Source organism: Periplaneta americana, chromosome 2 (genome assembly GCF_040183065.1).
Source record: "Periplaneta americana isolate PAMFEO1 chromosome 2, P.americana_PAMFEO1_priV1, whole genome shotgun sequence".
In the NCBI taxonomy this organism is placed as follows: Eukaryota; Metazoa; Arthropoda; class Insecta; order Blattodea; family Blattidae; genus Periplaneta; species Periplaneta americana.
The window spans coordinates 172,254,584-172,270,728 of NC_091118.1; the positions used below are offsets into that span (position 1 = coordinate 172,254,584).

The 16,145-nt window shown below is 31.9% G+C and overlaps 1 protein-coding gene across 4 annotated transcripts in view; it reads left to right on the top strand.

The window, feature by feature from the left end:
* Nucleotides 1–16,145, top strand: part of LOC138694815 (uncharacterized) — a 274,848-nt gene that overhangs the window by 152,547 nt on the left and 106,156 nt on the right. For all 4 annotated transcript variants that reach the window (XM_069818908.1, XM_069818907.1, XM_069818909.1 and 1 more), the window contains one exon: nucleotides 4,348–5,296. In XM_069818908.1, the coding sequence (XP_069675009.1) occupies nucleotides 5,242–5,296 (55 nt within the window). In that variant the 5' untranslated portion in view covers nucleotides 4,348–5,241. The remainder of the gene's footprint in view (nucleotides 1–4,347; nucleotides 5,297–16,145) is intronic.

Genomic DNA, 16,145 nt, shown 5'->3' on the forward strand with positions numbered 1-16,145 from the left:
CCTAGCTTCTTGGATTGCTACAGACCAAGGTGAAGTTCAACTAATGTATCTGCTTTCTGACCCATAAATTGTTATGCGAAACAATCCTTGGACTGTGTTACATCTCCACAGGACGACTTTCTGTATTATCTTGAGTGTGTTGTTGCTAAATATCCAGGCAGTTACGAGTTACGACCTTAGACCATGGACTTGCAACTTTTGCTGGTTTAACTATTAGCAAAATTTCAACAACTATTATCTTAAGTTTTTAAATTTAAATGGCAAAAATCAATATTTTTTAATGTTTTTGTTGTGTATGCAGATGTAAATGTAATGTCATTAGGATTGTTAAATCTTTCAGAATAGTAATATGCGTTACAAGAGCGGTATGTTGAAGTTTTCATGTTCGAGGAAAAGTTAGAAAAAGCGAAACGTAGTTGAACTTTTTTAATTTCCGAGAATTGAAAGAAAACATACCGCTCGTGTATCGTACATTATTTTGTGCGAAGATCGTTTATTACATACCTGAAAGACGAATTTCTAATTAGTTGCAATGAAATCTCCATCTTGGTTTCTGTTCAATGACGGCAATTTTGGAAAACAAAAATATCTATCTTCAACATTGTTGCTTTAAAATTTTTTCTGTATTTACTATACTCCAGCAGGCCGTGATATACGTCTGTCTTTTTTTCCCCCAGTCTATAAATGCGAACTTAAAACAAATGGCTTCCTTAATGTTACATGCATCACGAAATGCAGTAACTTTAGTGGAGTTGTAGAGTTTACTTAATTTTTGTAAATATTTAAAAACAATAATTAACAGTGCAATTTAGGTGAAATTGCAGTGGTAAGTTTCCAATTTATAATTATTACTATATTGAACGTCTCTAAAAATAATATGTTAAAAGCCTAAAGCAGTAAAATGAATATGTCACTTAAGCGGTAAGAAGAGGGAAATTGTTATGTGTGTTCGGTTGGGAATACTGAATGTGGAATTTTAGGCTTACCGCGGGTTGGTTTTGTGCGGAAACCAAGCAAATACGCACGATCTCGCACAAAATATTTTTTATAACATTGTCCACAAGTGTAATACCTGATCTGTCTGTTCAGCTGTTTCATCTGTCAAACTTCTGGCTCAGTAACGTTTCCCATCGCCTTTCGTGAATGGTATTGGTGATACTGTACACTATCCGGTAACAGTAAATTAATATTAAAATAATAATAATAATAATAATAATAATAATAATAATTTTATTTGAACGATAATAATGGTACACTTTTGGTTGGCACTCCCGATGAAGCAAAAGCTTGTGGCCGGGAGTGGAGTTTACATTACATAATTAAAAAGTAATATTACACGCTTAACCCTACACTAAAATAATTATTTGTTTAATTTAAGTAATAAAATATATGTAAGCAAAAGTAAAGTGATGAATATCAAAATAATAATACAAGAAATACAATGAAATTATATCAGGTAAAACACGGAAGAGTTGGTTAACTTGAAAGAACAAGGGGCGATGGCCCCTTTAAACAATAATAAAATAAAATTAAAAAGTATTAAATAATACAATTGTAAAATAAATACAAGATATTATGCAATAATATAATGGAGTAATATATTACATACATAGATGATATTTTAGTTCTATTTGATTTATTGCATTTTGAAGGATTGATAACATAAAATATATATAGACTATATTTTTTTTTTTTCAAAAATGTCATGTAAGAGAGAAATATAAAAAAATGAAAAATATCAAAAATGAAAAATATATATGTATATATATAATTACTAGAATACTAATCAGTATTTAAAATTAATTGAAGTGCTTGCTTTTTAAATAATTTTTTATTGGAAGATGCTAATTTTGAATGTTTTAATGAAGTTGTTCTACAATCTGGGGACGAAATTTGAGGCATGCCTTAGTCCTGCTTCAGAATTTGCATTTGGGACCAAACAAAGGAATATTCATGAAAGGCAAGGAGCTAGTGTCCAGATCCTTAGACTTTGCTCGAATCGCTGGTTATAATAAAATTATATCTTCCGGGATTTTGTTCAACTGTAAGGCGCATGTCAGCTGATGATGAATGGCTAATCCTCGGCTTCATTTCACCAAATGCTATCTTGCTATTCCTAATTCCACATACCTATATGCAGTAATGTCACAGTTGATACAGCGTCGTTAAATTATCAATTAAAACAATTTTGTTCCAAAACTTTACTCTATTACAAGTACAGCTAATGATCCAAATACTGTCAAGTCATTCTGGATATCGAGTGTTGTTTGAAAAAGCGGAATGATCATTTTGACGTATTCATCTCTTTTTTTTTTATAATTCATTTTGAGGATTTTTTTCAGATAAGTCGTAGTAAATTAAGTTAAAGGTTTTATTATTTTCAGTCTATGACTTATCATACAAATATTCAAGGAGTAGTTCCTTTATATTACATATTTTGCTGTTTGTATTAACGTTTTCATCGCACCTGCGACATCATCAGATACATTCTTACATTATCCAATATGATATCCTCATTTCTAATGTGCATGAGCATAGTGAATATCAAATATAAATAAAAACAAAGGTTAAAAGTTAAAATTAAAAGGTACAAAGTAAAAACATTTAAAATATGTGCTACATATTTACATTTATTATTATTATTATTATTATTATTATTATTATTATTATTATTATTATTATTATCTTCTTCTGCCTGACAAGTGTTAGGCCACAAGGCCTGTTACGGTCTCACATAAAATTTTCACGTCATCTCTTAGCAGGACGACCCACAGATTTTTGGCCATGTGGTACATAATCATAAATTGCCTTTGGGAGTCTACTATTACTCATTCTTTCCAAATGATGTTTCCAATTAGACTGATATTGAACAATGTAATCTAAAACTGGTTGAGTTTTTAGTTCCTTTAAAATTTCACAGTTTCTTTTCAGATCCCACTTAGTATAGCCCGCTGTTCTTCGCATGAATCGGATTTCACAAGCCGTTATTCTGCTTTTATCTGCTTTCCTCAGTGTCCATGCTTCGCTGCCATAGCTGAGCATCGGTCGTGCCAATGTGTTGTAGAGACGTATGCGGGTGTGTTTCTGAACCAAGGATGGTTTCATCACATTATTTATAATGCCCATAGCTCTTGTGTATTTATTAATTTTCTGTGATATGTCCAATTCTTCAAAATTGGAAAGATTGTAACCTAAATATGGGAAACTACCTACATCTTTCTAATATTTTATTATCGAGATAAATTTTACTTTGTATTGGGTATTTCCCACAGAATGCCATAATTTTTGTTTTATCTGTTGAAATTTCCATATTGTATATGGCTGCTACTTGCTGCTAATTATACAGTATATTGACTTTGGAGGTCGTCTTCTGAAAGTGCTAATAATACCAAATCGTCTGCAAAGAGAATTGAATCCAATTATTATTATTATTATTATTATTATTATTATTATTATTATTATTATTAGTACTATTTTTAAGGAAAGCTCGTAGCACATATTTTAAATGTTTTTACTTTATACATTTTAATTTTAACTTCTAATCCTTGTTTTTATTGATATTTGATATTCACTATGCTCATGCACATTGAAAATGAGGTTAACATATTGGATAATGTAAGAATGTATCTAATGATGTCGCAGGCGCGATGAAAACGTTAATATAAACAACAAAATATGTAATATAAAGGAACTAGGCTACTCCTTGAATATTTGTATCATAAATCATAGACTGAAAATAATAAAGCAATTTAATTGAATATTCACCTTGATTTTTTCTTGTGTGATATTGCCATCATTTTATTATTATTATTATTATTATTATTATTATTATTATTATTATTATTATTATTATTATTATTATTATTATTATTATAACTTTCTTTATCGTTCTTGGGTTCATTATTGTAACTCTTGTGCTTTCCTATGACTGGTTAATCACTGTTGATTAGCACAGTGTTTTTAAACCTTTTTGATGATGAGAACTCCCTTTTCCTCACATTACTTTAGTTCAACCCTCTGGCCTAATGTAGAGTAGACTGTGGAACTTAGTAATATGAAATTTGGAATAATTTTAAGAAGAAAACTACTTAATTGCATTTTTATTTAACGCAAAATAGTGGGATGATGATGATTATTATTATTATTATTATTATTACTATTATTGTAATCATTATTGCATGTGATTTACATTTCCCAGTAACCATTTCCTGTTCGACGACATTATTCTATTCAGCGCTGTTCCTTCCGGCCAGTGCAGTACGGCTCACAATCAATATGTAACCTACTAACGAACGAACCTGGTTTTCAGCGTATAACACTACTTTTTTTGTTTCCTTTCTCCTAAAGGTTATGGTCTCCCGCAAAGCAGTGCAATGCAGCGGTGTGGGCTTACCAGCAGGAGAAAGTCTTCACTTTACCGACGACGCGGCAGCGTCAAGTCATACCACTGCCACTCAACGGAGGGCGCAGAGGCCAAGCTGCGAGTGTAGCCTACTAAAGCTAATTCCTAAGTAGGTTCCATCACGCTTCAACTGCAGTAGTGTTTTCCTCACAACGGGTTATTGTTGCGGTAGAAAAAAATTATAAATTGTTTGGAAGAGCCTGAAAATAGTTTAGATGTGTAGCAAACCTTAGGAGAAAAGTGAGTGGCTCGATACGGCACTACAGAAGTACATACAATACAGTGGAAAACAGTCTTGACAGTGAAGTTGAGTGGACAGCTACGAGAAGACAATAGAAAATCGAAACGAATTTTGACAGAAGAATAACGTTTCTTAACCGCAGAAATATTTCGAGTGAGCAGAAAACTGCTAGCAAAGAGAGAACAATAGCGAATCGAAAACGGATTGTGTCAAGTGACAGAAGAATAACGTTTCTAAAAACAACTCTAGGAATATTTTTTGAATTAACTGAAAACATAATACAATAGCAAATCGAAGTGTAAATTTATTGTTCGAATTTTTTCAAAGGACCTTCCGATTGCTATTATCGGATAACATTCATCGTTGTGCATAATGTTATAGTTTAATCTTTAATCCATATTAAAATGTAGTAGACGAATTGGAAAATCGTGATCAAATCGATCACAATTTTTTGAAGAAACATTTCCAAAGTGTTGTGGTTAAGTGAAAAACGACAGTGGCGCCTCAGGTCGCTGAACAGGTCAACGGGGCGGGTGACACTGCTGTGACCTGAGATCTGCTTCAGCTGATCAGAGGTCGGAAGGTTAAGTCGACAACAATGATCAGTGGTGTACGCATAGCAGTACTGGCAGTTTTTCTTCAATTCGCCTTGGGTAAGTCATTATTAATGTATTTTCTATTCTAATTAAAGAAAACAGATGGGAGCAGGCACTTAAAATCAAGCAAATAAATAAAAATACTTAACTGAAAGTAGAAACAAAATGTACGCGACGCCAGGAACCTTAAATTTGGACGTAATTGGTTTTGTAATCCCTTAAATATGGTAATTGTATATTAATTGAGGAGTTGTATGTAAAAGGGGCGTATACCAGAAAACCATGTTCAAAGGAAATGACATTTGAAATTTTCATTTTGGTTTAGTGCTTGTGTTAAGTACTTAAAAAACTGTTTTAATGAATGTAGTAATGAACGTAATAATTTATTATTGAAAACAATTCTTTGAAACGGATATTGTTTAACAATTGAAATAGCAACTTACACTTTAAAATGTACCAGTAGATGTCCTTAGTATATATAATTTTAACGACAGGAATTTAATATACCAAAACTAAATTCAAATAGCTATTTTAAGTCACTTGCAATAATAATAATAATAATAATAATAATAATAATAATAATAATAATAATAATAATAATAATAATAATATTATTATTATTATTATTATTATTATTATTGTATAATAATAATAATATTATTATTATTATTATTATTATTGTATAATAATAATAATATTATTATTATTATTATTATTATTATTATTATTATTATTATTATTATTATTATTATTATTATTATTATTATTATTATTGAATTTCCAAGTTTATACAACCCTATTTTACCCAAAGGTATATTAGGGCTGTAATTAAATCATACATATTATAGCCCTGTACAAATAGTTACATAAAATATATACATAATTGTGACATAAAATACACATATTACATTAAATGTGTATGACAATGAAAATCATATTTATATTATGCAAATACAAGGATATAAGATAAAATGGATATTATATATATATATATATATATATATGAAATGCAGACATACAGTATTACATACAGTACTTTCCCAGGACATATCACACACAGACTTGTTACTTACAAAAAAAAATAATAATAGTAGTAATAATATTAATAATAAGTAAGCATTTCGTAGAAATATACATATTACTATTAAGGACGTATATGACATAAAATGACATGAACTATACATGACATACAAGTGCATGTTCAACACATAAGACATAGACATATTATATACAATACACAGAAAAAACAAATAAAAAGGAAAATTACATAAAAACATATGTGGTATGAAACAGCTATTATTATTGTGATTATTACTATTATTATTAATAGTAGTAGTATTTCCTTTTATTGCAGCCTGTTTTACTCTGTTGCATGTTAGAGTAATGATAAAAAATAGAACCTGAAAATATATACAAACAAAATTAACACATTCATATACCCTTTCTAATTGCATTAACTTCAACTTCTCTTACTATGGCAGAAATACATATAATATGGTCATACAAAATAAAGATAATTCAAAATAAATGAGTAATTTATATTTTTCAATAGACTGATGTGGAATCTCTAATAATTTTGTTGATGGTTTAACAAATGATCCACAAACTTTTCTTGCTTGTCATTTTTCATCTCAGCAATCTTCTTTGAGTCACTTCACTCTCTTCCTCCTTCTGTCATATTTTGTTGGTTAGCTTTGGTGAGTATGTCTTCAAACTAAGCCACCTCATTTTCAGTGAGGTATTTGAAGAGACTCCGAATGTCATTTTTCTAGGCAGTATTAAGTTGTACAATGGAAATTGATGGTAAACTTATAGGCCATTCAGTGGAATGGTTGAACATCTTTTTGTGAAGAATAATGGTTCATAAGACCCAGAATATGACGAACATACTGCAATCCCGTCATGTGGAGAAAATGCCATTCTTTGATAAGACTGAATTTTGAAAATGTTCACGGTTAAGATGAATGTCACTTGTTTTGTGTGTAGCCGCATGACTTAAAGAAAGACTCTTAACGATTGGCGTGTTCTTTATAAAGTTTATGTTGTGTACTCGTACCTTATTATGCAGATAAACAATCGATCGCCATGATGCAGATAAACAATCGATCGCCATGATCGCTGTATTAGAGATATTGAAACAAAATTTTGCAAGATGGGCAATATGATTATGGGGAACAAGAAAATTAATTATACTCGTACCTAAAAAAGGGCTTATAGAAGTATACGCCCCTTGTACATATATCTCCTCAATTATACCATAAGAGCAAACTTATTCCTTTATTACGACAGAAGAAGACAGGTGGATGTTCTACCCCTCGCAACATAAATCCTTACTACGCCCATAATAATAATTATACCAAATATTATACATGCCTTTTATTACTTCTATTTATAATATTGTTAAGCAAACGGTAGAATAAGTTCTTACAGGTCTTATATTTCATAACACTAACATAGTGTAATACAAATATTATACTGTATTTGAAACATAACTAAATAAATAAAATTGATTTATAGTAATTCTCAACTCGGGGATTGCGGCCCCCTGGGAAGCCAAAGAGCTCTTAGGCCTAGTCGAGTCAAAGCTTTCATATGGTATTTGTTTTTGGGGATCTGGAACCATGCTGAATGATATATTTATTGCTCAAAAGCGTATTGTCAGATGCATAGCGGGTGTTGACAGTAGGACCTCTTGTAGGGAACATTTTTTACAATATAATATTCTCACTGTTTATGGTTTATATACTTTTAATGTTTTACTACTAATTTATAAAACTCTGTCTGATTTTCATGAAAATTGTGATTTCCATACCTACGACACTCGTAACAAAAATAGTTTAACTATTCCAGCTCACCACCTTACAAACACTAGTAGAACATATATGGTCTTTGGTATCAAAATATACAACAGTTTGCCTGATGACATCAAATATACAAAAAATTCTCTGAAATTTAGGAATTATATAAAAACGAAATTAATAAAATTGTGTCCCTACAGTCTTGAGGATGCACGCATGGGCCCTTGAAATGAATAATGTTTTTTATATTTGACTTATTTTACATTAAATTGTAATTGTATATATTTGACCATGTCTATGCATACATTATGCCATCGACAATAAAGTTCTATCTATCTATCTATCTATCTATCTATCTATCTATCTATCTATCTATCTATCTATCTATCTATCTATCTATCTATCTATCTATCTATCTATCTATCTATCTATCTATCTATCTATCTATCTATCTATCTATCTATCTATCTATCTATCTATCTATCTATCTATCTATCTATCTATCTATCTATCTATCTATCTATCTATCTATCTATCTATCTATCTATCTATCTATCTATCTATCTATCTATCTATCTATCTATCTATCTATCTATCTATCTATCTATCTATCTATCTATCTATCTATCTATCTATCTATCTATCTATCTATCTATCTATCTATCTATCTATCTATCTACCTACCTACCTACCTACCTACCTACCTATATCTATCTATCTATCTATCTATCTATCTATCTATCTATCTATCTATCTATCTATCTATCTATCTATCTATCTATCTATCTATCTATCTATCTATCTATCTATCTATCTATCTATCTATCTATCTATCTATCTATCTATCTATCTATCTATCTATCTATCTATCTATCTATCTATCTATCTATCTATCTATCTATCTATCTATCTACCTACCTACCTACCTACCTATCCATCCATCCATCCATCCATCCATCCATCTATCTATCTACTGGGGTGCCGCGAAAAAAAAATAAATAATAATAATAATAATAATAATAATAATAATAATAATAATCTGCCAGACAATATTTATTAGCCCTTTTACACCTGTAATAGTAGCAGTAGCAACAGCAGCAGCAGCAGTCTAATAATAATAATAATAATAATAATAATAATAATAATATAATAATAATATAATAATAATCTGCCAGGCAATATTTATTAGCCCTTTTACACCTGTAACAGTAGCAGTAGCAACAGCAGCAGCAGTCTAATAATAATAATAATAATAATAATAATAATAATAATAATAATAATCTGCCAGACAATATTTATTAGCCCTTTTACACCTGTAATAGTAGCAGTAGCAACAGCAGCAGCAGCAGTCTAATAATAATAATAATAATAATAATAATAATAATATAATAATAATAATATAATAATAATCTGCCAGGCAATATTTATTAGCCCTTTTACAGCTGTAACAGTAGCAGTAGCAACAGCAGCAGCAGTCTAATAATAATAATAATAATAATAATAATAATAATAATAATAATAATAATAATAATATAATAATAATAATAATAATAATAATATAATAATAATAATAATAATAATAATAATATAATAATAATCTGCCAGGCAATATTTATTAGCCCTTTTACACCTGTAACAGTAGCAGTAGCAACAGCAGCAGCAGTCTAATAATAATAATAATAATAATAATAATAATAATAATAATAATAATCTGCCAGACAATATTTATTAGCCCTTTTACACCTGTAATAGTAGCAGTAGCAACAGCAGCAGCAGCAGTCTAATAATAATAATAATAATAATAATAATAATAATAATAATAACAATAATATAATAATAATAATCTGCCAGGCAATATTTATTAGCCCTTTTACACCTGTAACAGTAGCAGTAGCAACAGCAGCAGCAGTCTAATAATAATAATAATAATAATAATAATAATAATAATAATAATAATAATAATCTGCCAGACAATATTTATTAGCCCTTTTACAGCTGTAATAGTATCAGTAGCAACAGCAGCAGCAGTAGTCTAATAATAATAATAATAATAATAATAATAATAATAATAATAATAATAATAATTCAATTATTTTCTGACAAATAAAAGCATAATCAATATTTTCTTTCGAATTGACGAAATTTCTCCTCCCAGCTGCCCAACTAAGACAATTTTTTATCGTACAAAAGAATTAATTTTTCTACTTTTGTTCATTGTCGGAATCAGTTATATGGAACAGGTGTCGCGCACCGTAGATAATTAGGCTATATAATATATAATAATGTTATATATGTGCATATATATTATAGCTACATACAATATAAAACACATATAGGTCTAGGCCTGTATACTTACGATCTTTCTCAAATGTTCGATTGTCTAACTCAAAACTAGAATGAATTCTAAATATACCCGTTATGATTATTAGGCAAAGGGCCGCACTAAAGAAATGTGAGCAAAAGAAAGGCCTCACCATCAAAAGGCTGAGTAACACTGAAATAGAATACACATCAGCGACATAAGGAATGAAATCTATGGCCTTAAAATCTCAGAGAAAATGATATGGACTCTATCTAGTCTATTCTATGAAATGAAATTCGGACATTGGGTCTGAAAGACGAAAGTAGTTAACAAGCAACTGAACTGAGTTTTGTGAACATTGAACATCACGTCAGTAAACAGAAAATTGGATCGTCGAGAATCGAAGTACAAGAGATTTGTAATTAAATACAATTTTATAATACAACTTACTTACTTACAAATGGCTTTTAAGGAACCCGAAGGTTCATTGCCGCCCTCACATAAGCCCGCCAGCGGTCCCTATCCTGTGCAAGATTAATCCAGTCTCTATCATCATACCTCACCTCCCTCAAATCCATTTTAATATTATCCTCCCATCTACGTCTCGGCCTCCCTAAAGGTCTTTTTCCCTCTGGTCTCCCAACTAACACTCTATATGCATTTCTGGATTCGCCCATACGTGCTACATGCCCTGCCCATCTCAAACGTCTGGATTTAATGTTCCTAATTATGTCAGGTGAAGAATACAATGGGTGCAGTTCTGTGTTGTGTAACTTTCTCCATTCTCCTGTAACTTCATCCCTCTTAGCCCCAAATACAATTTTATAATACTGCAAATAAAATTAAGTTACAACCATGACCATTTAAAACCAGAAGTTTTTGGTCTCGCCCACTGGTGACTTCCATACTTGTATATTCAGTGCCAAATCCACATTACCTCTGACTTGCTGAAGGTCCCGTAGTGCTTGGTCTCTCCAACGAAGTCTTGGTTGCCCGAAGATTTTTTGTCGTCTGAAAGTCGAAGCAGAACTTGATGTTTTAAGCCTTCTTTACACAGAATAGGCTATATCGGAAACACATTAATCGTCTACTTCGGATTATTACAGTTAAATCGATGTTGTTATAAATTTCCCTGATATATTTGTTGCTTCAGATTTTGCACGTGTTATTTTCATTAATTGGACGTGAATATTTTCGTAATATTTTATTTACAAATGAGATTAGTGCACTACTTTCTTACTCAACGGGACCCAGTTTTCTGCAGCGTAGAGGAGAGCAGTTGAAATAATTATTTTTCTATAAATTATTCTAAACATTGTGTTTATGGATAGAAATTTTGGATTAGGCCTATATTTATGTTTCTAATTTTAGTTTTATTTCCATTTCTTCTATATTTAATTCTATAATTTCCCCTCCTACATTTTAAATCTGACACTATTCCAAATTACTTCCAAATGTTTTATATTGCATTGTACAATTCCTGGTGATGTGCATAAACATGTTACACAAATAAATTACAATATTTTTTCTTATATTGAATAGTAAAAAATTCCATTCGTATTTTGATAATAGAAGCCAGTTGATAAAATAGAAATATGTTGTTAATATTTGAATGAAATAATCTGATAACTGCTGAAAATGTTTCAATGAATTAATATTGTAGCTTTAGTTGAAATGAAATCATTTTGTATCTGCTACACCTAAAGTATGACTAATGCGTGAAGAATGACGATAATAATGATCAGTAGCGGCTCGTGGGTGTTTATAATGGGTGGAGCACAAAATTTGAATTTCAATCATGTCATAAGAAACCTTACCTCATACTCCATGTTTCCTGTATAAATTCCATCTAGCCTATTATTATTTCCTGCAGCGAATTCTTCTCATTTTTCTTCTTTAAATGTGGAATTCTGTGCAATATTTTTCTCCATTAACGACGAAATGAATTCTCTAGTCTACACAAGAACATTCATTCCCATCTTTCATAGGTGGATTTATTAAACTACCAGTTATACTTTTTATATCTACCCTTATAAACTTGGTTATTTCATGGATCTGGTCTTGGCAAGCCTACTTGCCTTACTGAATTGGTATTCATAAGCTAAGGCTTGTCTCTGCAAGTCTTTAACCTGACTCAACTCATTTGTGAAATATGAACGCTGTAACACTGCAAAATATTTTTATCACCAGCACTTCTTACGTTTTGTTTCAACACGGTCCTATTATTTCTCATTAAATACAAACACTGAAATAGGCACTATTAATATCGTATTCAAGTTGTTTACATTTCAAAATTAATCTTACTGCATACCAACTTACTACGTCAACCACTGTGGAGTAATGGTTAACACTCTTGACCGTGAAACGAGCGGGCCCGGGTTCAAATCCTGGTTGGTACAGGTTACCTGGTAGAGATATTTTCCGAGGTTTTCCCTCAACTACAAACAGCGACAACATACATAATCTGATACAATTGATGTGTTGTAGTTGACGTGTACAAATCAGCGTAACATATTGTTAGTAGGTACCATCCATTTCCAATCTGACGGTCGCTATCGCTCAAGAGATGTGTACAATCTGGTCGATAATACCCAGTACGAATAACCATCAACGTCGTGTTAACAGTACACTGAACAGATGCAGGAAGTGACTGTTCATTACATATTTTATTTTTTCGTGCCAAAAAAGAACGCCCTTCTTGTAGTCCTAGGTACCGGCGTTATTATCAGAAGGCACAGCGGCTGAAATTAAAGCACGCAAACCTACCCATCCTTCTTGTCTATCCAGCTTAAACTTAGTACACTTTTGTGCTTACTCGTAAAACTACTGCTGCACTTCAGATACACATAAACAAACACCCATGTTGTCAGTAATATCAGGAAATCTCCTCCTCAAGCATAAAAAATGCCGTAGGAGAAAACGTGAAATGTGTTAGTAAAGTGTGGAAACTAGGTGAATATTTAGGAATAGTGCGGAAACCCGTTTCACTTGGTGCAGGTGTCGTGATAACTCAGCGTGTATGTCCCTGAGACGCGCACCTGCAAGTGTGCTGTGTCCGACATTCTGACAGAAGTCGTAATTTCTGAGATTTCCACTGTTACTGTATATGTATATATTGTATATGTGCTGTTTTCAAATTTGTTAAACTAAGGAGATTAAATATTGTACTTCGGATAGTAATTAATGAGTTATAAATGCATAAGACCAGAACAGGCGATGACACCTAGCTTTGAGCAATAAAAAGGAAGGAAAAACAAAAAAATAAAATGGTTGAAAGTGAGGAAAGTAAAGAAGGAAGAATTAGAAAATAGACAGGAGTAAGGACAGCAAGCAAGAATGGAGAAAATAAAAATTAATAAATGGGAAGTGTTGAAGAAATAAGAAAGAACGAAGCAATAAAGAAATACTTAATTAGTTAAATAGAAGAGAAATAAATTAAGGCTGAATCAATAATGTTTTAATATAACATAGGCCTATATTTTTTAGTTAGGAGACGGCAACCACGAAGCAGATATAAATAGGAACAGCAAAAGAAGCTTTGCAATATCAATAGTATAAATAACACATTACTGAAACGAAGTAATAGGCTAATATTTGGCGATGTACGAACACATGGCGATGAAAAGGGAAAATGTAATTATTGAAAATTGAAATCGGTATTAGTACATAGACCAAGGATGTATAAGAAACAAATTATCAACTGTTTTCGACAAAATATTAATATTAATGGCATGATTCTTAATAATATAATCATAATTAGCGATAGGAGCATATACAGGAAATGTAAAACACCACATTGCCAAAGAGTACCGGTATATACATACATACATACATACATACATACATACATACATACATACATACATACATACATACATACATACATACATACATACATACATACATACATACATGTGTTTAAATGCGACGGCTCATGACAGTAGATTTACTGGCATGTAAAAGAACTCCTGCGGGACAAAATTCCAGCACACCGGCGACGCTGATATAGCCTCTGCAGTTGAGAGCGGCGTTAAATAAACAATAATTTAATTTTACATGCGTGCGTGTGTACATACAATGTAAATAATTTTAACTAACAAAATTTGATAGGTGATATTAAAATGTTTTCCCAGAAAGAATATAGTTTTTTTTAAGTTTTATGTTTTTGGTAAATGTGAGGAACAATGTAAAAAAGAAACTCATCTGAGCTGAGCTACTGGATAAGAACCAATACCCAACAGGACAGGCAGCATTAATCAAGTTATATTCAGTTTATGAAGAGGTTAGATGTGTCGATAAGGAAAAGCTACAACTTTATCACGAGCGATTTTCGCAGAATGAGATTCCTGTACATTGAACATTTGTTACTGTTGCCAAGGATTAAGATCAAGATGGAATCTATGATCCGATTAATGGTTCCATTCATCCTACGAACATGATATTTGATTACATCAAACGTTACTGAGCATTGTCCAGTAGACTCTGATTTATCACTTTTATAAATTTACCATCTTATAATTGTTTATTTTCTTTAGATATGAAATGCAATCCATTCAACTTTAGATCAGATTTCTGGCGACTTTCTATTTAAGCGACCGTGTATCGTAATAAAATATGTTCCTTTGTTCGACTTATTTCGTCTTCTATAAGCCAATGCTGTGCGGTGTAGAGGACGGAATATATTTAAACCTCCTCCGCTCATACTGATATTCACATTGCAGGCCTCCCTCACAATGTGGTTAGCACGAAGCAAGACCACCGCGGAGACGTTGCAGGACAAGTACAAGGTAAAGGACAGGCATCCATCCCAGTTAAATCCCCGCCACAACGGACCCCTATGTTAGGAAGCGTGTAAGCTAACCAAAGAACAATATCCGCGGGATACCTAATAAAGTATTACCTACAGAAATAAAATTACTTAATAGAAGCAACATTAGCCGAACGGCTAGAGTGTCTGCTTTCCGTGCTGGTAATTCAGGTTCGACTCTTGGGAGATAGATTTAGAATAATTTGTGGCAGGCAAACACGGTGCTTTGTGGTATATTTTTGCGGGACACATTAGTTTCCTTTATAAATATACGAATCTGTGTAGATTAGGCTACCTCCTTTAGTGTATTGAGAGCAACACTATGGCGGAAAAATGATCTACAGTTACCATGCAAAGTTAAATATCCACCACTAGATAAAAAAAATACATATTGATGAAGTAAATACTATTATAGTCACAATCATGCCATGGTATGAAAGAAAAATTTCACAACCTCGAGCGGGAATCAAACTTGCGACTTCCTGGTCTCCGGTCAGGCGCTCTACCACTGAGCTATCGAGTTCGTCTCACGCCAAAGGCTCGGAATTTCCTTTCATACTGGCGACTCTGTTATAGAGTACTGTCCATAGCGTCTGATCTAGTCAGCACTGCTTATGGGTGGAAAGAAACTTTACAAATGTAATCTTCATCTTACGATGTATGGTGACGTATATACGTCCGTTGATGCGACATATTAATGAATTAAATACTGTTATAGTCACAATCATGCCATTGTATGAAAGATGAAGATTACATCGTAAGATGAAGATTACATTTGTAAAGTTTCTTTCCACCCATAAGCAGTGCTGACTAGATCAGACGCTATGGACAGTACTCTATAACAGAGTCGCCAGTATGAAAGGATAATTCCAAGCCTTTGGCCTGAGACGAGCTCGATAGCTCAGTGGTAGAGCGCCTGACCGGAGACCAGGAAGTCGTAAGTTCGATTCCCGCTCGAGGTTGTGAAATTTTTCTTTCATGCCATGGCATGATTGTGAC